General features: G+C 40.9%; 1 protein-coding gene across 1 annotated transcript; it reads left to right on the plus strand.

Annotated features, from left to right (window-relative positions):
* Positions 1–22,028: 22,028 nt before the first annotated feature.
* On the plus strand, positions 22,029–22,526 carry LOC129250676 (uncharacterized). The gene has a single exon (XM_054890282.1). The coding sequence runs from the start codon at positions 22,029–22,031 to the stop codon at positions 22,524–22,526; it is 498 nt and encodes a 165-aa protein (XP_054746257.1).
* Positions 22,527–23,167: the final 641 nt, after the last annotated feature.

Consider the following 23,167-nt stretch of genomic DNA (forward strand, 5'->3'; position numbering starts at 1 on the left):
ACTCTGAAAATGCCGGATCTTTCGAGGAATATCTATGTTAACGTTGACAATGACATTTCTGTAACTGGTATGGTAACAGATACCGACATTTTGAAAGAAGTTTTGCATGCCAGTAATGAAAGTGACGAGGATGATGATGACACCAAAGGAGATGAAACTTTAACAACCACACAAGCAATAGCGTTAATTCATCGATTGAAACATTTTCTTTCAACAAATGATATTCAAGACAGTGTCTTTGATAGCCTTAATAGTTTGGAAAGTGAAATAGAAAAACTTAAAGAACCAAGTGTCAAACAATCGAAAATAACAGACTTTTTTAAAAACTAATTTTATGTTATTAAAAAATTATGAATTTTGTTATTATCGTTTTATTTACTGATCAATTATGATTTAATATGAAAAACCTACAATTGAATGTACTTAAACATTTTTTTAAATTAAATTTATCAAGTATACATGATGAAATATTATATAAAAGCCTCGTTTAATGGAAATCGCGATAATTTGAATTTCTGTGTAAATCGAAAAAAACTGATCCCCTTGCCATTTCGAATTATCGAGACTCGACTGTACTTTGACTTTATTAAAACTCTTGCAGTCCGTCCGAACACGAAAGGAAAAAATCTTTACGATGCATTAGTAGAAAATAAAAGTAACTTTTTATGCTCTGGAGAACCAACTTATTGGCCAACTGATATGCGGATACGACCTGATTTAATTGACTTTTACATTACGAAATATATTAAAAGTGAGCAACGCGAAATAACTCCAAGCTTTGACCACTCTCATCCTAAACTGCAAGACAAATAAATTTTACTATAATATAATTATAAGAACTGGAACTATTGTATTTTCGTGAAATTATGGAGCAAAGCCGTAACATTAAATTCCCCGAACAGTGAAAAAGAAATATACTACGCAATCGCATACTTCAACTTCCGCACCTATAATCAAGATGAGTAAAAACAAACACAAATTATCCCATAAAATCTTGGAAAACCGACTGGTAATATGTAGGTTCCACAGTTCTCACTCTGCACACAGTTGAGAGGTAGCTAGCTAAGGTAAGACTTCACGGACAAGTGTTCGTTACTCTTTAATAGCATAGCATTTGTAAATGGAGTTTTACTATGGTGGTAGGTTAAGGACCGGATCAAGGTGTCATCATATATGTGTATGTGTCAAATATAACCCAGTCGTTAACGTGAGCTTACGGATACCTGGCGCCCTCCGTAATAACTAGCCTTGCTTGTGTAGTTCGGAGCTATGCACAGGTGGACATCTCTTATGTGACACTCGTGGGACCAACTATGAATGTAAACAATAATAAAAAACAAAAACAAAGACAAACAAACAAACCAGAAGGGGCTGCAAGCTCCGAAAAACGAGCAGCTTTTAAAACGAGCTCTCAATCTGCCATCATAATGACCGAAGTCAAACTTAGTCAGAGTGGACCGGAATGGAACATCGGCCACACAAACCGACTGCTGAAACTAAACAGGAAAAATATGAGAAATCTTCTCGGAGTCCTAACAGGGCATTGTCTGATTGGCAGGCATGTCAGTAGACTGGGAGCGCCCTATAACGACTATTGCAGAAGCTGTAACTACATTGAAGAAGAGGAGACTATAGAACACTTTAAATGCGGGTGCATGGCTCTGAATAGAAGAAGGTTCAATATTTTAGAAAAAAGCTCCCTGAATAACTTGGCAGAAGTAGCCAATATAAAAATAACAAGTCTTGTTAGATATATTAAAGCCACAGATTGGTTCAACGAGGACAATGTAGAGTGAGGAGAGGGGACAGCCTTGGTGGTATCACAATGGACCTGCAGCAGGCCTAGGTGTGTCAACCGACAACCACTATACCTACCTATCTACGTTTGGCATGTATTTCTTGGTGAAGAATTTAGAATATTTCATAATACAACATAACTAGCAAACCCGGCCCGCTTCGCTGGGCACACTAAAATAGAATAGATATGGTTTGGAACAGAAAAGATATGGTTTTCATATTATTTATTTCTTTATTCTTCATTCAAGCGCTATTTTTCGTTTTTCTATTTGTTTTTGAGTAAATATAAAATATAAATTGAAAATCAGGAAAAAAGAAGATTGATGATCAGGAAAAAAGACGGTTGTTTCTTAGTTATTCATTTGCGTTGATTTGAAATTAAAAAAAAAATCTTTTTTCATGATCATCAAGTGTTAACAATGTGTGTAAGTTTGGTTTACTTCGGCGCAAAGACACGGCGGATCCACGTTTTGGCATATATTTCGAGGCCCTAGTCATCAATAGGTATGAAAATTACCCCGTATTAAAGCAATTATCAACAGCTTTCATTTGATACCCATATTGTACATACACAACCAAAGGTTACCCGGGTCCACGTTTTGACCTATATCTCGAAACCCCCGTCACGGAGCGGCATGAAAAATACTCTGTACTAAAGCATTCACCAACAGCTTCAATTTGATATCCATATTGTACAAACACATTCTAGGGTTGGTCTCTATCTCGAGACCCTAGTCATGGAGCGGCATGAAAAATACTCTGAACTAAAGCATTCACCAACAGCTTCCATTTGATACCCATATTGTACATACACATCCGAAGGTTACCCGGGTCCACGTTTTGACCTATATCTCGAGCTCTATCCACCAATAGGCATCCAAACTATACGTAAACCATCTTCAATACCTACTTAACAATGTGTGTAAGTTCGGTTTAATTCGGTGCAAAGACACGGCCGGTTAGCGAACACACACAAAAAGTTGACTTTATTTTATATATAAGATATAAGTATTATATAAGTATAAAATAGTATCATATATTGAAATAAATGGCTGCAAAGGGATTTATATTGAAAATACTTAATATTACTGTATATTTAAATAGAACCCGTGTAGGCCGACGGAGTGGGCAAACCAGCGCATGTGCTCATGTAGCCGAGTAATGAAAACACAAGATTTTCATATATTTTATATAACAAAATATATATGATACATTTATTATTACAAGCGATATACGATCAGTTGTTTACAAGTCCAAAACTAGAGTAAAAGTATGCTAATGAAGAATACATACATGTTAGAAGTTGAGAGAGGGTTTTCTTAAAAGTTATTTGAAAGTTAAATATAACCGTAAAAAAGAAGTATATGAAATTGGAACAAGTGGGATATAAGGAAGTGAAATTACATATAAAGTATGTAACAGAAGTAATTATATATAAGTGTATTTAAAATAGGATAAATGGGTACAAGATGGACATAACTTCCCCCTCGCTAGATGAGGATATATCTTAAATTCTATTTTTGCTAATTCAGTTTTATTTCCTTATGTAATAATAAATTAACAGTAGTTAATAATTAAATAATTTAATTTAAACTAAAAATATTTACATTTAAATCTTAATTTCAACATTTTTATCATATATTAATTTTCTTTTGATATTTGAGCTATGAATGTTTTCGAAATTGGAGCTTTTGTACTTAGGTTGCTCTTTATGTCGCAGAGTTTGTAAAGATGACTTTTGTAATATGAAGGATAATATTTTCAGTTTTTAAGTATTCCTTTATATTTACACTTTTGAATTCATTGTCACAAATGAGTTTCTGAAAATGCCCTTTTGGAGATTTGTAAAGCCTTCTTTTTTCAATGAAGGTTGGCCGTTTCTGTCTTCTAAATAATAAGCAGCAGAAAATGTATAAATCCGATCAATGAACGTCAAGAAGTTTGATGCAAATTTAGTTCTTGTGGTGTGTGGTTGCTTTCTCGCTTAAATTTCGATTACTTTACGAATATTTTTTATAATCAGTGGTGGCAACGATCATTGGCGCAAAGGGAAATTGAAGAATGTTTGTATGAAGATTTACCTTCAGGACCTGAAAGTGAAGCCAGTTCCGATGAGGGTGACAATCTAGACACGCCTGAGTGGCCAGTGTCAAAATCGATATTGGATGTGTGTGGGGCAGATGTACAGAATATCCATGAAGAGCTATTCGACGACGAGGATGACATACCATTATCAAACTTTTTAAGTCAAAATAATATTGTTAGCTCTACGACCTTGCAGCCTCCTAAATGGAAAAGGACCTTTTCTATGGATATACCTGGCGAGTTTGTTGAGCGTGTGGGCTTAGCTGATCCTATAATCAGCTTGGAAGATGTAACACCACTCCGATTGTTTCGCATGTTTTGGACAGAGGACTTGGTTGAGGTCATAAGCTTTCAAACTAACCTATATGCAACACAAGAAGGTAAACCTTTTTCTCCTACCAGTCCTTCTGAAATACAAACTTTCTTGGCCATAAATATGGTGATGGGTATAAAAAAGCTACCGAGTTACAAAGATTACTGGTCCTTTGCTCCTGATTTACGTGACTCCTACATTTCCTCTTGTATGCCCATAAATCGCTTCAGCTGGCTTCTTGGATGCTTGCATCTGAATGATAATAATCTCATGCCTGCTAGAACGCATTCAGACTATGAGTTATATAAAGTCCGTCCTATGCTTGAAATTCTTCGCCGCAACTTCAAAAATAATTATTAACCATCCGAATGTATCGCGATCGATGAAAGCATGATACAATTCAAAGGTCGCTGTTCTCTGAAGCACTACATGCCGAAAAAACCTATCAAGCGGGGTTACTAGGTTTGGATGAAATGTGCTCAGTCGGGATACTGTTTGGATTTTGATATATATGTAGATAAAAAAGGTACTTCTGTGGAGACAGATCTAGGTGCCAAGGTTGTAAAAAACTTTTGCGAAAGCCTTGAAGGGAACCCATAAGGCATTTTTTGACAACTATTTCAATGGCTATCCTTCGCAAGTACATCTAAAGGAAAAAAAAGTTTTGGCTTGCGGAACTGTGAACTCAAACAGAAAGCTTTTGCCAGTACTAAAAGGTGATAAACAATTGCGAAGAGGTCAACATGACTATAAAATAAGTGACTCAAATATAAGCCTTTTAAAATGGAAAGACAAACGATCCGTTTTTATTCTCTCGAACTATCAAAACCCTCAAGATGTGGAACAAGTTACTCGCAGGGAACGTGATGGAAGTGCAGTTAGGATCGATTGTCCTCTGGCTGTAAAGAAATACAACAGCAATATGAACTTCGTTGATAAATTCGATCAATTTAAAGCGTGTTACTCCATCGACCGAAAATCCCAAAAGTGGTGGGACAGAATTTTTTTTCAATTCTTGGATTGCTGCGTTGTCAATAGCTATATAGCTTACAAAGAGCTTCTGATTAACAGACCTCATTTGGATGAGTCGACATTGAAGGACTTTCGCTGCTCAATTTATCAGGGGCTGTTAGCACCTTGCTACGTAAACAAGCGAGCTCCAGGAAGTTCCGCGATCAGCAATGGATCAAGCCCAAGATCTCCTTTACCAGCTGCTATAAAACGGTATAAGCCTAGCGTGCCTGCTGAAATCCGCCATGAGAGTAATCGACACCAACCGCTTAGAGGCGCACCTAGAAGATGCGCCTTTTGCAGTACCATAAGCGTCCCTGTCCGCACAGTATGGCGATGCAGAATATGCCACGTCCCACTTTGCTTCCGAAAAGGAAAGACACGTTTCTCAGATTTTCACAAGAAATAATTATTTGTAAATTTATTACCAAATTTTGTATTGTCTTTTTTCTAAAAATAAATAAAAAAGTGAAGTAATTGAGTGCATTAGTTTTAATAAATTCTTGTACCCTTCAGTCATGGTGGTTACTGGTGGTGACCACCTTGTTTCTCAAAAACCTAACGGTACATTTTTTTTTTTTGCATTCGTGAGTTACTTGTACGAGTATTCCATATTCACCAATTAACAACAAAAAATAAATATTTTATGTCGCAGTAAAGAGCGTGACGGAAAGAGTTAAGTTACTGACAGATTCAATTATGGTATGATATTAACAAAAACTAGTTGAGGATACATTTTTTTTTTTTCTTTTTGCAAACATGTAGTAATTTGCATTTTGGGATGGAGATAGATGCCCCAGATTTTAGTCCCCATTTTTAAAACTCCGCAAGCACTTTATGGAAAGTTTCGTTAACCGCTTGTAAATATTTCAAACTAAACAGTATAAACAATGGCATCATCCGCATCCAGAGTGAGTTTGATGCTTTCAATATTTATGCAAATATCCGTGAGTTTGTCGAAAGCAATAATAAATAAAACTACTGATAGCGGAGAGCCTTGGGGTATGCCTATGGGTTAAAACTGCATGCACTCCTACGCGATCAAAAGCTTTCTGGAAATCAGTAGCCAGAATTGTAGCATGGTTTTTAGTGGCAAGAGAGTCAGGCACGTGGTGCTGGAGTTGAATAAGCGAGTCCATTGTACTATATTTATTTTTAAAGGCGGTTTGGTTATGTTTGATAAGATTATTGTTTGTTATAAAACAGATCAGTCGTTTAGCAATAATCTTTTCAAACGTTTTGCCAAGACAAGAAAACAAAGTTTACTTGGTTTGATGATAGGGACAATTGTGGCTATACGCCAATGACGTGGGTATGAGCTTTTGGAGAAGATAGTGTTATAAAGAGAAAGTAGTCTTTTTTTTTGCTGCTGTCGGCAAATTAGGGAGCATTGGATACGATTTGGCACTTTTAAGTGTTGATTCCAATTCACAAAACACTATTTTGTTTTCCACATATTTTGCTAACTGCGATAAATTTTCCGGGTTGTAAGGCATGGCTTACCAGTATTTTTTTCGTGTGATGTATTCGCGAGAAAAATTATTATCCTCAAAAAGTTCAAACCAAAAATTGGCAAAGGTGGTTGCTATATCTTCGGAGTTGGTGAGCAGCGTATTGTTTGATTGGATAGATGTTATGGGGACACGAGGGATACCAGTGAGTCGCCTGACGTCCGACCAACTCATTTTAGGGGTGGACAACGGTGAGAAATCTCGAGACTTTTACTCTAAGCGATTTTAACCGCTCTTTTGAAAATAATATAGCATTTGATTTTTTATAGGAAATTATTTTAATATTTGACATGTTTCTTTTGAAAAACTTACACTGCTCAATTTTTTGCGATCGAAGTCGTTTTAGGTTTTTGTTCCACCAGATAGGTGCATTATTATACACCTTTTGTTTGCTTTGGGGAATTGTCTTATTTGCTGCAGAGCGTATTAGCTTTGTAATAATGGAAGTTTCTTGGTTAATATTACATTTTGCACAGGTAAGTTAATCAAGTTATTTGTAATCTCTGATTGAAATTTATCCCACTTAGCGAAGTCGGTTTTGAACTTCGGGAGGTGGTTATATTTTACAGTGTGGATATTGGTTTGAGTAAGGTCAGAGTATGCTTTCCATTCAATCCTAGGTGATTTTTGTCGAGAGGATACAGTAATATCTACGTTTGTAAAGGAAGCGTGTGTTGAAAAGTCGATTGGCGAACCATTATTAAGTATGGACAAATTATGATTTACTACGAAATTGTCAATAGAAATTGAAATTTGAAAAAGTCGAGCCAAGGTGGCTCCTAAACCACTCAGGCTAAAGAGCCCATTGTATTTAAAGCTCTGGAAAGGGGGTAGATAGTCAAGGAGGGAAGGAGAAAAGTATCAGAGAAAGAGATAGGAAAGAATAGAGACAGAGATAGAGATAGTTAGTCCTGTGAGAATTTTTCAGATTCTTTGGCAAATCTGTAAATATCCTCCACTTTTAGAGAGCTAATATTACTCATTCTCATGACATCGGAACCCAGTACTCGTAGCTGTGCTCTAGCAAAGGCAGGACACTCACAGAGAAAGTGCTAAGTGCTATCCGCCTCCTCCAAGCACGACAGGCATACCGGGTCCTCGATGATTCCAATGGCGGTCATTTGCTGACCTCATGAGTTGTGTCCTGTAACGATGCCGACCATCAACCCAATTCCTTTCCTTCCAAGTTTTAGTAGAGAGTTTGACAGTTTTCTGTTCCGACTTGTCACAAAATACTTCGCAGCTCTGCAGCGTTCTAGACCGGACCATCGCTCTTTATGTAGATTGCCTACATAATCGCTGATCCAATTCATGATTCCTGCAGAACTGATTCCGATTATTGGGTCTGGCCCCTGTGGGGGAACCGCTGATCCACGGTTGGCCAATTGAACACCGGAGTGTCCCAGAACCCATATAAGTACAAGCCTGTTTTGTCTTGCGACAGAATTAAGCTTCTTCTTACATTCTTGAACAATCTTTGAGGTTTGCTTCGCGTTCTCCAGGGCCCAGTGCCGGATTTACACAAAGTGCCGCCCTGTGCACCATGAAGAATGCCGCCCTAATTTTTTAAATTTGTGTGTGCGTGTTTGTATTGTAGTACAGAAAAGCGTCGACTACACAATAAACAGGTGTAACAAACAAATTTATTGTTGAGCAAAATTTTTATTGTTTAATTATAAATGAAGTGCTAAGAAAATGTAATAAATAGCATAAAATATAGTAGCACATCTTAAAAAATAGAATCCAATTGAACCTATAGAACAGCATACTTACTTAAACATATTATCAATCTTTATTAGATGAGCAAAAAAAAGGAATGATTGCTTTTATGAGATCAAGTTTTTACACATCACCTTAAATGCGAACACGTCTGACTTTTCGTACTGCAAACTGATGTATTAAATTGTCACAATTCAAGCGTTCAAGTAAATCAGACTCAATGCACAGTAGAGCCAGACTATTCAGACCGCTTTTAGACATATTTGAACGCAAATGATTTTTCACTCTATCCAGACATGAAAATGAACGTTCTGCACTGCAGTTTGTTGACGCTAATGTGTTAAATATTCGATATGCTATCTCCACATTTGGAAACTCAGTGTATAACTCGTTCGTCCGCAGAAGTTTCAGAAGGTCAGATGGCGAGTTACGTTCTATTTTTCGTTCAGAACAATACGCGTGAAAGTGAATCATTTCTTCAGTGAATGAAATCTCAAGGTCTTTGAAATTCAAACCTCCAAAATCAGTAATCACTGAAAATTCCTCGTATATCTTTTTCATATGCTTGGCTTCTCTTTCTCAATTCTGAATTAACGTTGTCTAGTATGATATTGAAGGTATTTACTCGAAAATTATCGGTTCCTGTTAACTGAACTTCCCCATCTCTTGATTCGTCAGCTTGTAACTTTCTTCTTCTTTTTCTCGGAACAGTCGCCTGGTATTCTTGACTCTCTGATATGTTCAACGCTTCTTTTTCATAAACTTCAAATTGCATTCGTGTATCTGCTACTACTTTTATCAGCCGACGATAGTCATTAATTACATCAGTAATGTTGATTTCAACTTTCTGTAATCTTTTACTAACAGTGTGGAATCGTGAAAAAAATGCCAAAGAATGTGCATGAATGTTATCTCAAGTCTATCTAGTTGAATCCTCAGTACTCTAGCTTCTTGTCTCGTTATAGCATTCTCAGTTACATCTTCCTCGTATAAGATCAGAGTTTCAATGATTTTGCCATAGTGTTCATAGAGTTACTGACAAAGATTTCAATACAATTTTTTTTACACATTTGACAGATAGCTTGTACTTCCCTATCCTTTGTTGCCATATCTTCTTATATGTTCTTCTAAAAATGGATCAAATAATGCCAGCAATTCGATGAGCATCAGAAAATTGCCATTATTTGGTGAACAGAATTTTTCATTATTTCGCCGGAATGGAAGCCCATGTGAGGCTAGAGCTTTCGTAGCAGCAACAACTCTTTTTAATACGTTTTTCCAATAAGTGAAATTGGATCATTAAATCATTATGTATTCTTTTTTTGATGCTCGGTCTTTCCTTGAGGATGGTCATATTTTTTATGTGATTTTTCGAATTCCCATGCTCTGCTACACGAACTCCTCCATGCCTCCAATCGTTGAAACCTGCCTTTCCATTAAACGAACAGTCTGCATCAAACAGAAGACAGGGAACGCAATAAACAGACTTCTTACTTGCTGAATAACTATGCCAAGGGCGTTGGACTTTTTCACCATTGAGCAGTTTTCTCTCGAATAATGTTTCCGTCAACTTGCGAACCTTTCCATCGCTATAAACTCTTTCTGTGATAGAAAAATCGAAGTTTTTGTTCTGACTGCATCCATTTTCCGCTACGTAATCTCTGATAAAGTCACTAATTATCCAGGTTCCTGGATCATTATTCATGATTTTCTCGTTCTACTTGATATCTGTTGTTTCGTCGCTTGTAACTAAATCTTTAATTTCTTCTTTCTATTTTGTAGAAGCTAGAAAACAAGAAGTAGTACTGAGAACATCGACATCATTATTCGTTGTCGGAAGTGAGCCCATACACGACAACGTACCATCAGGTTGAAATAGTTATATGTATACCATACCATCAGGTTGAAATAGTTATATGTTACTTAAAAATTTAACAGTCACTTCGTTGTCATCTGCAAACGAAGAATTAAAGCAATCATTCAACAGCTGTACTCGCTGTACGCGAGTTGTGAAAATACATATTTTACTCTGGACATGCAATTAATATTAATCCTTATGAGACGTACCTTTGTTCTCTTAGGCTAAACAATCTTTTTCCGGACCAGCTTTCCCTTCTGTACCATGTTTTTTGTTCAAAACTTCCTTCTCCTTATTATTTTTCTCGAGAGCACGCTTTTTATATGCGTGCCCACTCAGCCTTTGGCGCCCGTCGCTCATATTTTCCGTACATATAGAATTATTATCACCGGAAGAATCAAAAACAATCCAGATTAATTGGAAAAACGTTAAATATATCAAGATGGTATGTTGACTTAATAGCGAATAAACAGCGAAGCTGATCACAGCTGACAGTAGCTTGCTATAGCATGAGAGGGCGTTGCAAACTGCGTTTGAATTGAATTGAAACTTTAGCGCCGGACCTAATTTAAGACTGAGCGTAACTATGTTTAAAAATGAATCAGTTTATTTTAGCTAACATATGCAACATCTCGTTCAGAGGAGATAATTTTATCATATGTTGTGACATGAACAGTTAGAAACTAATCCAAGATCAGCTTCTTATTTTCCTTTATTATTATCCTCGAGTATAATTTTTTTTTTTTTTGTTTTTTTAATTTTCTTCTCCAAATTTTGCCGCCCTTGTAGAATCTGCCGCCTTGTGCGCAGGCACCGTTGGCACTTAGTGTAAATCCGCCACTGCCAGGGCCTTCAATGCAGCCTGACTGTCACTGAAGACTCCAATCTGTTTCCCGCTCCATCTCCTCTCGATTATCCATTCGGCTACTTTCAGGATGGGAAAAACTTCTGTTTGGAAAACAATTGCCATTCCCCCCATAGCATAGTGATACTTATTACTATCGTTTAATTGCCTTCCGGCTCCAGACCCTATTTCATTCTTGGACCCATCGATAAAGAAAATATCCGTCAAACCTCCGTGCATGCATTCTGGATTGCTCCATTGCTCACGCAATGGAAATCTGACATCAATTTCTTTCCAAATGAAACTGTGGGTATCAGGTCATCCATAGGTGCCAAAAACAGTGGATACTGCTCCGACAGCAACTTAAAGATTTCTCTGTGTCCCGAAGTTCCATCTTTGTGTCAGAAACCATATTTATGGAGTCTACACATTGCTTTTATTGCTTCCTGTTGTATCTTAAGATCCAGGGGGAGCAAATCAAGCATAGCATTTAGGGCATCACCAGAGGTTGTACTCATGGCATCCGTGATGTATAAACATACACTTCTTTGCAGCCTGTATAGCTCCCGGATTGTGGACTTAACTATGCTCCGTCACCCAAGACCACAGAAGCGTAAGTGATGATTGGTCTGATAAGTGCTGTGTATATCCATAGAACCACAGCAGGTTTCAGACCCCAGGTTTTACCAAAGGCTCTACGGCATTGCTGAAAAATCTTCAATGCACGATTCACCTTCAGTGAAACGTGTGTCTCCCAAGTCAGCTTCTTATCCGAGATTACTCCTAGATATTTAACTTCATAGGAAAGACCAAGTGTCACACCTTTCAGTGTTGGAAGAATGAGTGCATCCAATTTCCGTTTTCTGGTAAACAAGACTATGGTTGTTTTGTTCGGATTAACGGAAAGACCTTGTCTCATGCACCAATCATCAATTTTATCAAGAATCCTCTGCACTTTCGTGCAAAGCCTCCTTAAGGATTTATCCGATGTTAGTGCACAGACGTCGTCCGCATATGCTTGGACGTGAAAGCCGAGTTCCTGCATCTCCGCTAGTAGAGAGTCTACGACCAAGCACCACAGCAGCGGAGAAAGAACACCCCCTTGGGGACATCCTTGCTTGGCCCTGACTGTGATTTGTTCGTCACTGCTCCCACCAGCGGTGAACAGCCTCTCAGAAAGCATGGAATGTATCCATTTTACAATGGTTTGATTAACTCCATGTCGTTCGGCAGAAGAACATATCGAGCCGAAATTGGCATTATCAAAAGGACCTTACAAAGTCTCGCTGTTTCCCTCATTTCTTCCACGTTACTGCAGAAATTTCTATAGGATTCAAGTTTGGCTTTCCGTACTTTTTTCTTATATTCTCTCTGTGTAAGTTGATGATTAGCACAGTCCTCTTCTGTTTTGGTCTTTAAGGCCTTATTAAGAAGTTTCCTGGACCGTACACGAAGCTTCGACAGTTCAGGGTTCCACCAAGGAACCGCTTTCCCCTGTCTGCTTTGCCTGAGTGGGCACAATTCCTCAAAGCAATTCATTAAAGTACCTTCTAATTTCTTAGTAGCATCTTCAATCATTTCTGCTGATTTGAGTTTTTTCAGGTTTGGTAATCGCTCCGTTACAAGCTCACCATACCTGTCCCAGTCCACATTTCGAGGATTCCTGCCGGAAGGTATTGATATTGCGTCAATTCCCAGTCGGAATTCAATAAGACGATGATCAGAAAGGGAGCCCTCTTCCAATACTCGCCATCGGTTGATTTGATTTCCAACTGACCTATTGGTAAGTGTTAAATCAATCACCTCTTGTCTCCTTCTGGTCACAAAAGTTGGTTTGTTACCAGTGTTTTGGATGACCAAATCTGATGACAGGATAAAATCCAGTAACTTGAGACCTCTGGGGTTGCATTTGCTGCTTCCCCACACAATGTTCTGTGAATTTCCATCACAACCCACTATTAGCCCCAGATTATTGCATTCTGCATACTTGACCACTTCTCGAAGGAGGTGGCTGTAAAGAGTCGTAGGGTAGGTAGGCCGAAACTATGATAGCTTCGACACTGTTCCCACTTTTCAAGTACTTTATTTTTGCAGCAACGATATCTCCGGAGCATAGCTCTTTTAACATCGTGTGTTCGATCAACCTCTGCATGATAATACATGCTCGCGGTCTCACATTCCCTTCAAAATGAAGTATTTGTCCCCGCGACATAGCACCTAGATCACAGATACGCTTGTGACATAGATATGGTTCTTGTATTAGTATTATCGATACCCAGTACCAGGTGGGAACCCGCCTCCGAGGTGGTAGCTGATTTCTGCCTGGTGCACGTTTTCGACGACGGTGTATCGCTCACACTCACTCGGCTCTCCATTGGCATAGCCAATATGCCACGTTTCACCACTAGTAGTGCGCTTCCTCCGAAACCCTGGGTGTCAGTTCCGGTCATAGGGGAGTGTGGGGTTCGGACCTGCACAACCGATGTCCGAGCCGTCGATTGCTCGACAGGAGGATTTCCCGAAAGTGGGTTACCATGTGCACAGAGATCCATGGTTAGCCTCCACATTGTAAGAAAATGCATTTTATACCTCCTGCCAGGTTGTCGGTACGGTACTCTCCGCATAGTACTTGGGTGGCCATCAATTCCGCCGTTCCGCGGATGAGTGGATACCCAATTCCTATATGGGGCTGCCCTCTTAGTTCGTGGTAAGTTAATCTCCATAGCATGGGGTTAACTCACCACTTAAGCCTCATCCCCCGCGGCAAGGAGACGGACATGACAAGGAAATTGTCAATTAATACACCCCTTTTTTTTGCGGGCGCCCCAAAGTGGGCTCCACGCATTGAAAACTCTTGCCCACAGGAGAGGTGCAGGTAGTTGGAGAAATAAGAGCTCAGAAATCAGCTCAGTTTCGTTGAAAACTTGCGAAGGTGGAATATATGTATTTGATATACATAGTGTATGATTTAATTTTATTTTCAAAGCTATTGTAGATAAGGTAGATTTTACGTTTATAACATCATGCGGAATGGACCTTTTTAAGAGTATACCGACCCCTTGTTTGTTAGTTATGACTTCCTTCAAATTATAAAAATAACCAATAAATTGTTTCGGATAAGAAAAATTACTGTTGGGTGATGTAGGAATGTGTGTCTCTTGAATTCAGAATACATCTGGAGTTTTCTCTTTGATAAGCAATTCAAGCTGAAGCCGTTTATGTTCTACTGTTCTTAACTATTTTTAACGTCATTATCACGGCATATCTATACGAGGTAGTATCATTAAAAAGCTGATTAATTCGCCTTGAACGAATTGGCATTTCTGTAAAAATTTGTTCTAAGGCGAATTCGCTTTGTTTACATATTTCTTTGTTCCTACATTGTTATTCAAAACATTTGTCGCAGGTATATTGAAACGCAAAAAATAAAGATTATCCGTACATAATTGTATTGTTATTTTGAATGAAAATATGGTGAGATGTGTATTGTGCGTAAAACCGATGGTGAGCAAAATGGGTTCTTTTTTCCTTTCCTTTCTTTTTGTCTTATGTATTTCAATTTATGTTTCTGACGCTCTTATTGTTGCCATCTTCTTGATATGTAGATCTACCAGAATAACGTGTGTTAGAGCGTTCAGGGCCTCCCTAGGACATGGTCTGATTGCACCGACTGTTATTGCACAGGCTGATCTTTGTATTCTGCTAAGTAATTTGATGTTGTATTCTCTCTCTAGAGCTTTCCACCAAACTACCGAGCCATACGTTAAAATTGGTCGTATAACCGCCATATACAACCATAATGTATACTTGGGTTGAAGACTCAATCTTCTTCCTAGCATATGTTTGCAGGCATATAAAAGGATTTCTGCTTTCTTTACCCGTTCTTCAATGTTTAATTTCCGGCTAAGTTTCGAGTCCAGAATTACCCCTAAGTACTTTGCTCTGGGTGAAAGTGAGAGGGTCTGTCCGTTAATGTTTATATATATTATATATATATAATATATATAATTGGCACGTACACCCTGTTTGGGTGTTTGCCCGAGCTTCTCCTCCTATTTGTGGTGTGCGTCCGGATGTTGTTTCACAAATGGAGGGACCTAAAGTTTCAAGCCGACTGCGAAGCCAACGAAGATCCCTGTGTCATCCCCAAACCATTTTTATCCCGTTATTTCCTCTCCTTGCCCACCCCCTAGTCCACGATGTTATACCACACCGTACCCATTGCATGGTTTGCAGCCGGGGGGTTCACCAGACCGGCTGTATTTCAACGGAACCTTCCTAACACCGGGCCGCCTTAGGAAGTAACTGTGGCCTTGCCACGGCATGGGGCGCTGCCGTGGTGCACCGTTTTGAATTCCCCATTATAAAAATACACCACTGCGCTCGCCTCGTTGAGCAGGTGGTTGTACGAAAAAGATGAATATAAATAATAATTTAAGCAACAAAGTTTCCATTGTAGCGGGAGCGGGCTACAGTGGTCGTAATGCTACTGCCAAACACACACATAACGCTCTTCATCGTGGAGGTGCCGTTGTCCACGAAGACTCAGACCACTAAAGCGTCGGGAGCCCAAACACAGCTGAGGAAGAGGCTCTTCTGCGTTCTCCGGCTGGGTCCAATGGTGCTGCTTCGGATAGCAAGAACAGGCCAAGGATCAAGCCTGATAAAGAGAAGCTGAAGGCCAAAGCTCGATTCAAGGCAGCGGTTAAAGTTTGTGGCCGATTTGGCAGCAAGTCCAACCTGACGAAGCAAGAGGAGGAACGGTTGGCTTGGGCCAGAGAGGAGATCAAAAATGGCCGGGCCTTCTCCGCAGCAGAACCAGTTTTCGCAGCCTCCAATCCGAAGTATGCGAACAAAATCGAGGAAGAGCTATTCATCAAGAGGCAGCGTTCTGGGGATAGCAAGGCCTCAGTGCCATCGAAAAATCAGAAGCACAGGCACGAGATGGCTAAACCGAAAAACGGACACGAAAGACCTACGACGTCGAAAGCAGCGGCAGCGGCCAGTGAAATTGCCAAGAGGCACCTCATAGTGGCAGTCACTAACCGTAGTGACCAGCTGGGGCGAATGTCGCAGGAACGGTAGAAAGTAGTGGAAATGAAGCTACTAGAAACCATGTTTACGAAAATGGACGCAGAACCGAACGCAACCATGCCAGCATTCGGCGGAGCAGGGTGGTTCAGCGGCGTCAAAATTATAAAATGTAAGGATGACCTCACGCTCACATGGCTAAAGGAAGCAGTAAAAACGCTTCAAGGCCTGTGGGAGGGGGCATCACTGGAAATTGTTGATCGCAGCTGCATTCCCTCAGTACCTAAGGCAAAGGTTTTCATTCCGCGAGTGGTAAAGCCGGAAAACGCACTGCGACTACTACAAAACAGAACACAGCCGTGCCGACAGACGATTGGAAAGTGTTGAGCGTGGCAAAACCAGCAACTGCTGATGGAGGTCAAGACTACATTATCCAAATCAACAAGCTGGCAGAGGACCTGCTTTACGCGCGATTCGGGAGGATGGGAGTTTGTAGCGTGCACCTTCGCCTCAAAAAGCGCAACCCAGCAGATGACAACCACAACACGCTGGCTGCAGGGGAGGTGGAAAAGGATCTCGGTATGGAAGAGATCCTGGAAGCCTCCCTCAATATACAGGAAGTGGAGAAGAGTGAGGTGAAGGTAGTATCCAGCCCCGAGAAGGTACTGAGGCCAGATGCTGAAAGTCCTTCAGATAAACCTCCACAAAAGTAAGAACGTCTCAGCCGAGCTCCTGCTTAACATAGAGGGAGTCGACTACGATATGGCTCTAGTCCAGAAACCATGGATAGCATCGGGCAAAATAGCCTCCGGTCTTAAGTCACACAACTACAACACATGCATCCCGATTGCAAAAAATAAGGTAAGAACAGCGATAATGGTCAAAAAAGTGTATGTTCTTATATTGATCATAATCTCTCTTCAGACGATCTGATAGTGGTGGCGCTGGAGGGCTGCAAGGATGGGACGTTACTCTTTGAGTCTTGTTATATGCCACATGATGAAGAAGCACCACTGACGGAACTTCGGAAGCTGGTAGAAACAGCTTCCAGAAAGAAGCTCTGGTGGTAGGAACGGACGCAAACGCACATCACACAATCTGGGGAAGTGCAGACATAAACGACCGAGGAGAGTTACTATTTACCTATATTCTTCAGAGTAGCCTAGAAATAGCTAATAGAGGTGAAGAACCAACATATGTGGGACCAACCTTGAAGAATGTACTCGATTTAACACTCTACACAAGCAAGCATGTTATGGTGAAAGAATAGGAAGTGTTGAATAGGCCCTCATTCTCTGATCACAGCTTTCAGGTTATATTCCGTTCAAAAAACAAACGTGTATCCTTTAGAAATCCTAAGAATACGAACTGGGACTTGTATAGGGATATACTATCAAAAACACCAATGATAACCCGGAAATACAAGTCACACGTCGGACTTGAGAAAGGGGTTGAATTGTTTGCAACTACTCTTGTCAAAGCCTTTAACACGTAACAGACACAAGGTGAAGCCTCATTGGTGGAACAAGGAATTAGGTGCACAAAGGCGTAGGGTACATGAATTCTATAGGTTAGCCAAAGTTTCTGACAATGAGGTCTGTTGGAAAAAGTATAAGGATCTACTAAAAGAATACAAGAATGAGATACGTAAAACCAAGAGAGAATCTTGGAAAGACTTCTGTAGCAGTATGGAAGACACTAACGATGTGGCTAGACTTAGGAAACTGTTATCCAAGTATCCGTCTATGCCAAGAACAATGCGAAAAATTAACGGGAAGTGGGCTGAAAGCTGTGAGGACTCTCTAGAATACCTAGTCAGCACACATTTTCCAGGGTGTGCGGACACTGCAGATCTCGAACCTAGAAGAGATATTGTGCACGAAACCCCGACGAACGTAATTACGACCAACAAGAAAGAATGGGCGATACAAAGTTTCGACCCATATAAATCGCCAGGACTGGATGGAATCTTCCCAGCCATGCTCCAAAAGGTAAAAGAATAAGGCATCTATAAGCTAGCAGGATGATAAGAGCGGAGTGGAACGATGCGAGCGTCACCAAGTATGCATGCAGAGGTACTCCGCAAGGTGGGGTACTTCGCCGCTATTATGGTTACTTGTAGCAAATGAAATGCTCAAGAAACTTGACGGAGGGTAGTTACGGGAAAGTACCTTGACACCATCAGTAATGTGATGAACAGCACTCTCAAAACGATACACCAATGGGCATCTCGCGCAGGGCGTTACTTTGGGTCTATCACCCTCTCTGATGCATTGGTGCTACATGGCAGTAGTTAGACCGATATTGCTGTATGGGGCCTTAGTATGGTGGACTGCGACAAAAAAACTGACATACTTAATGCCACTGGAAAGGATTCAACGACTCGCTGCTCTGTGCATAACTGGAGCGATGAAAACCACTCCAACGGCGGCGCTGGAAATGATACTCAGCATGCCACCTATTGACCTTATGGCGGAAAACCTGGCAGCGAAATCCGCGAGGGGGCTCGTGGCTAGGGGGTATTCACATGCAGAACCTTCGGTCACAGCTCAATAGGAAAATGGAGCTCAGGTTGCAGGGACTACATGACTCCGTACTTTAATTGGGAGAGAAGGTTTCGCACTTAAATTGAAGAGAACTTTTCACATCTATACAGACGGCTCTAAAACTTTAGGCGGAGTGGGAGCGAGTATTTACTGCTCAAAACTAAGGATAAGGCAGCCTATCAAGCTGCCAGACCACAGCAGTATTTTCAAAGCGGAAGTTTTTGCTGTGGGGAAAGCCGCGGAGCTAGCCTACACGAGAACAATAAAGAACTCAATAATTAATATATACGTGGATAGTCAAGCAGCAATAAAAGCAATAAGCTCATATTGTATTAAAACCAAAAATGTTCGACGGAGCAGGGAGGCCATAGAAAGGCTAGCCGCAAACAGTATTTGGTCACAAAGGCAATATGGGGAACGAAATAGTAGATGAGGTAGCAAAAGGTGCTGTTGGACTACCTTTTGAGCAAGAGAACGACATACCAAAACCGCTAAACACAATATACAATGAAATGGACGACCACATGAAAAGGCGAGGGGAAGCTAGGTAGACTAATCTGACCACATGCAAAACAGCAAAAGTTTTGTGTAGAACTAATGACAAAAAACTGACTCAATTCATACTTACGCTCTCGCGAAAGGACTGCAGAACTATCATAGGTATGCTAACAGGTCATAATCTATTGGCTGCACATGCGTACAAGATAGCGATTGCTAACACGGAAAAATGCAGGAAATGCAGAGAGGATGTTGAGGAGACTTTAGAACACCTTCTGTGCGTTTGTACGGCATTATTAAAAACGCGACTAAGATGCCTGGGAGCCCCTCTGTTTGAGGGTCTGGAAAACGTCTCAAAAGTGGAGCTCCCAGCCGTACTTAGATTCGCCAAAAGCGCTGACATCCTATATGATGTCTACTTTAGGTATTCATAGAGGTCGGTGTCCATCTGGTATCGCTAGGGGCCCAAAAAGTCTATGCGTGGCTTATTGCCAACCAGGCTAGCCTAACCCAACCTTTGCCATTGCCTGCTGAGGGGCGACCGCTATTAGAAAAAACTTTTTCTTAATTTTGGTGTTTCACCGAGATTCGAACATACGTTCTCTCTGTGAATTCCGAATGGTAGTCACGCACCAACCTATTCGGCTACGGCGGTCGCCGTTAGTCCGTTAATGTTTGGTAGAGTAAAAATTGGTATCTTAGATCTGGTCGTAAATAGCATGAGTTCTGTTTCACGCGCGTTTAAACTTAGGCCACAGCCTTGATATTACCCATATTAGCTCTAATTATCTGATACAATTTTCCACCCTAAGTCTATTAACGCCCGTTAGATAGCATCAGTGCTAACGTTATTAAATGCGCCATATTAATTAACTAGCTTTAACCCGCGGCTTCGCTCGCGTAGGAGTAGTTTTGAGGGATTTAGGATATGTATATAACAGAACTACAAAGAATAATTTCATAAAAAATAATTTTTTATTTATAACCATAATATTATTGTACAATACCCGGCATCCGTTGCTATGCCTCGTTGAATAAAATCAAAACAGCCAATCAGAAAAATATCATGCAAAATTATTTTTATTAATTTTCTATCTCAAACCGTTTTTGAACTTTGCATTTGTGTCATAGATGAACAGCTTATGCGGATTTTGAAGTCTAGAGTGTGCTATAAATAGTGGGGAATAGGAAAAACTAAGATTTTCTAGATTAAATTTAAGCAAATATTCGATTATTAGTGACGAATGAGAGTGGTGGCGCGGCCTGGAGGCTGAGGGAAGGGAGTTCCATCATAAAAACATGCCTATAACCTTCATTGGGTGAAAATATGAATGAATACAAATTTTTACGTCATTTGGTGTTGTCGTTTCGTAGTGATGCGCGGACAACGTACATACTTTCACCTTTATATATATTAATTAATTTCCTGCTGATAACTTGTGGTGAAGTAATTTCTCAGTTGAATTTCTTAAGCGTGTTTTGTTAGAGCCCAAAATGAAGGAAGGGCTGGGAATGAACCTTCTCTATGCATTTACGTTCTCTGCTGGTCGGAAAAACCCCTCCACTGAACCCTTCCCGAGGGTGCCAACTGGTAATAGGTACCACAGTTCTCACTCTGCACACAGTTGAGAGGTAGCTAGCTAAGGTAAGACTTCACGGACAAGTGTTCGTTACTCCTTAATAGTACAGCTTTTATAAATGGAGTTTTACTATGGTGTGAGGTTAAGGGCTGGATCAAGGTGTCATGCGCCCCGTGCCGAGGATCAGCCTGGCTGGGGCCCTTTTCAAATATAGCCCAGTCGTTAACGTGACCTTGCCTGTGTAGTTCGGAGCTATGCACAGGTGGACATCTCTTCTCCGACACTCGTGGGACCAACTATGAACGCATCATCAAACAACAACAAAAAACACAAATCAAAACAAATAAAAAACCAGAAGGGGCAGCAAGCTCCGAGAGGGGAGCAGCGTTTGAAACCAGCTGTCAATCTGCCACCACAACGACTGAAGCCAAACTTAGTCATAGTGGACCAGCGGCAAGCGCTGGCACTGGGACTGAGGTTGAGTCTAGCTCCAGTACATCGGCACCTCCTGCGATATTCGTCGGAACCAAACCAAATTGTCAACATCCTGTGGGTATGCGGAGAACTGGGGAAGATACTGCCACAGGTAGCACCAAGGCCAGTGCTCTCGTCGGAAGATGGCCGACACTGATCCAACCAAAGCAGGGTACTTCGAGAGGTGTAGTGCCGTCAAGATACTTAAGAGGCTGCACGAAACACCACGGACAACGAAGGAGCTGACGAAGGAGGTAAGCGAGACGATAGATTGGGCGAAGAAGGTACTACCTAACTTCACCCTCGAAAGACCAACCACATAGTCAGCTGCCACCAAAAGACAGAGGTATACTGAAGAGATCAAATCGTCAGCGAAAAGACCGAAAAATCGAGGCATAGCGCCTAATAAAACATTCGCGGAAGTGGCCCGCAATCGCATCATTATTGGTGTCCTGGATGAGGGTGATCCCGAAAGAAGAATTCCTAGGGCCCAATGGAAATGGGTGCAGGCTGCTCTGACCAATGTGACTTTGGAAGTGCTACTAAGAAATCCAGGCCCGCCACCATCATGTACTGACGCTGGCTGGTATCAAAGCCAAATTAAAATTATAACCTGCGACGATGAAAGATCGGTAAAGCTATACAAAGCAGCAATAGCGAGGATCGAGGAAGTCTACCCAGGAGCGAAGCTCGTGATAGTAAACAAGAAAGATATCCCGTCTCGAGCTTGGGTCCCTACACCCTCCGACCCACAGAAAAGCATGCAACTAATAAGTGCATGCAATCCAGGCCTACCAACGGCGGGCTGGCAATTTGTCAAGGCTTTTGACAATACTGTAACAGTAGACGGTGTGGTGAAGAAACGTGCCACAACGCAGGTAATGCTCTTGCTAACGAACGACTCGCTAGAACCTTTGGCGAAAAGCGAAGGTATCATAAATCACGGTTTTGGCAAGGTGCGAGTCAGGACCTATAAAACAGATGCTAATGCCATCGACCAATTGGCCTCAGAGATTGAAGCTAACGACGCTGAGGAAGATCCAATGGAGTCCTCAAGCGACGTCAAGAGCATCGACTTAGAAGGGTACTGTTCAGCAGGGTCTGAGCTCACATCTAGACTTAAGAAAATGAGTACGAGTACGACAACTGGGCTTCCAGCTGTTTCGAGTACAACGTACTCAGAAAGAGAGCTCCTGAGCGAGTCACAAGAAGATGAGAGTGCAAAGAATGCGTCTCCTTCAAATAAACCTTCATCATAGCAAGCTAGCATCGCAAGCCCTAATTGATCGCATGGCAGCCGACAACCCTGATTTTGTCCTCATTCAGGAGCCATGGATCAAAGGAGGGCGCATTTGCAGATTGCAGACACCGAAATATAAGCTATACACAGCGGACTGAGAAGGTAATACAAGGTCTTGTATTATGGCAAAAACAGAACTAATTACATATATGATCCACAAATCCAGCAATACAGACACAACTACCATGACCTGGGGGACAGATGGTAGCAGGTACCGGCTATCGTCTCTTTATATGGCACACGGAGATTCAGTACCGTCGAGGCTGCTAAAAGAGCTGATACTGGACAGCGAAGCTTGCGGCAACAAATTACTAAGGGGAGGCGACGCAAACGCCCATCAGACTACCTGGGGTAGTTCAGATATTAACGAGCGAGGCGAGTCACTCTTTAATTTTATTATGGGAACCAAATTATTGCTCTGCAATAGCGGTAATGAGCCTACCTTTATTGTACGTTATAGTGAGGAAGTTGTTTATATTACGTTAGTTTCAGACTCTATTATAGATATAATAGTGAATTGGAGGGTACTCAATGCACATTCATTCCCTGACCACAGATATATAGAATGTACGCTCCAGGAAGAGGTCATTCACCCTAAAG

Source organism: Anastrepha obliqua, chromosome 6 (genome assembly GCF_027943255.1).
Source record: "Anastrepha obliqua isolate idAnaObli1 chromosome 6, idAnaObli1_1.0, whole genome shotgun sequence".
NCBI classification, from domain to species: Eukaryota; Metazoa; Arthropoda; class Insecta; order Diptera; family Tephritidae; genus Anastrepha; species Anastrepha obliqua.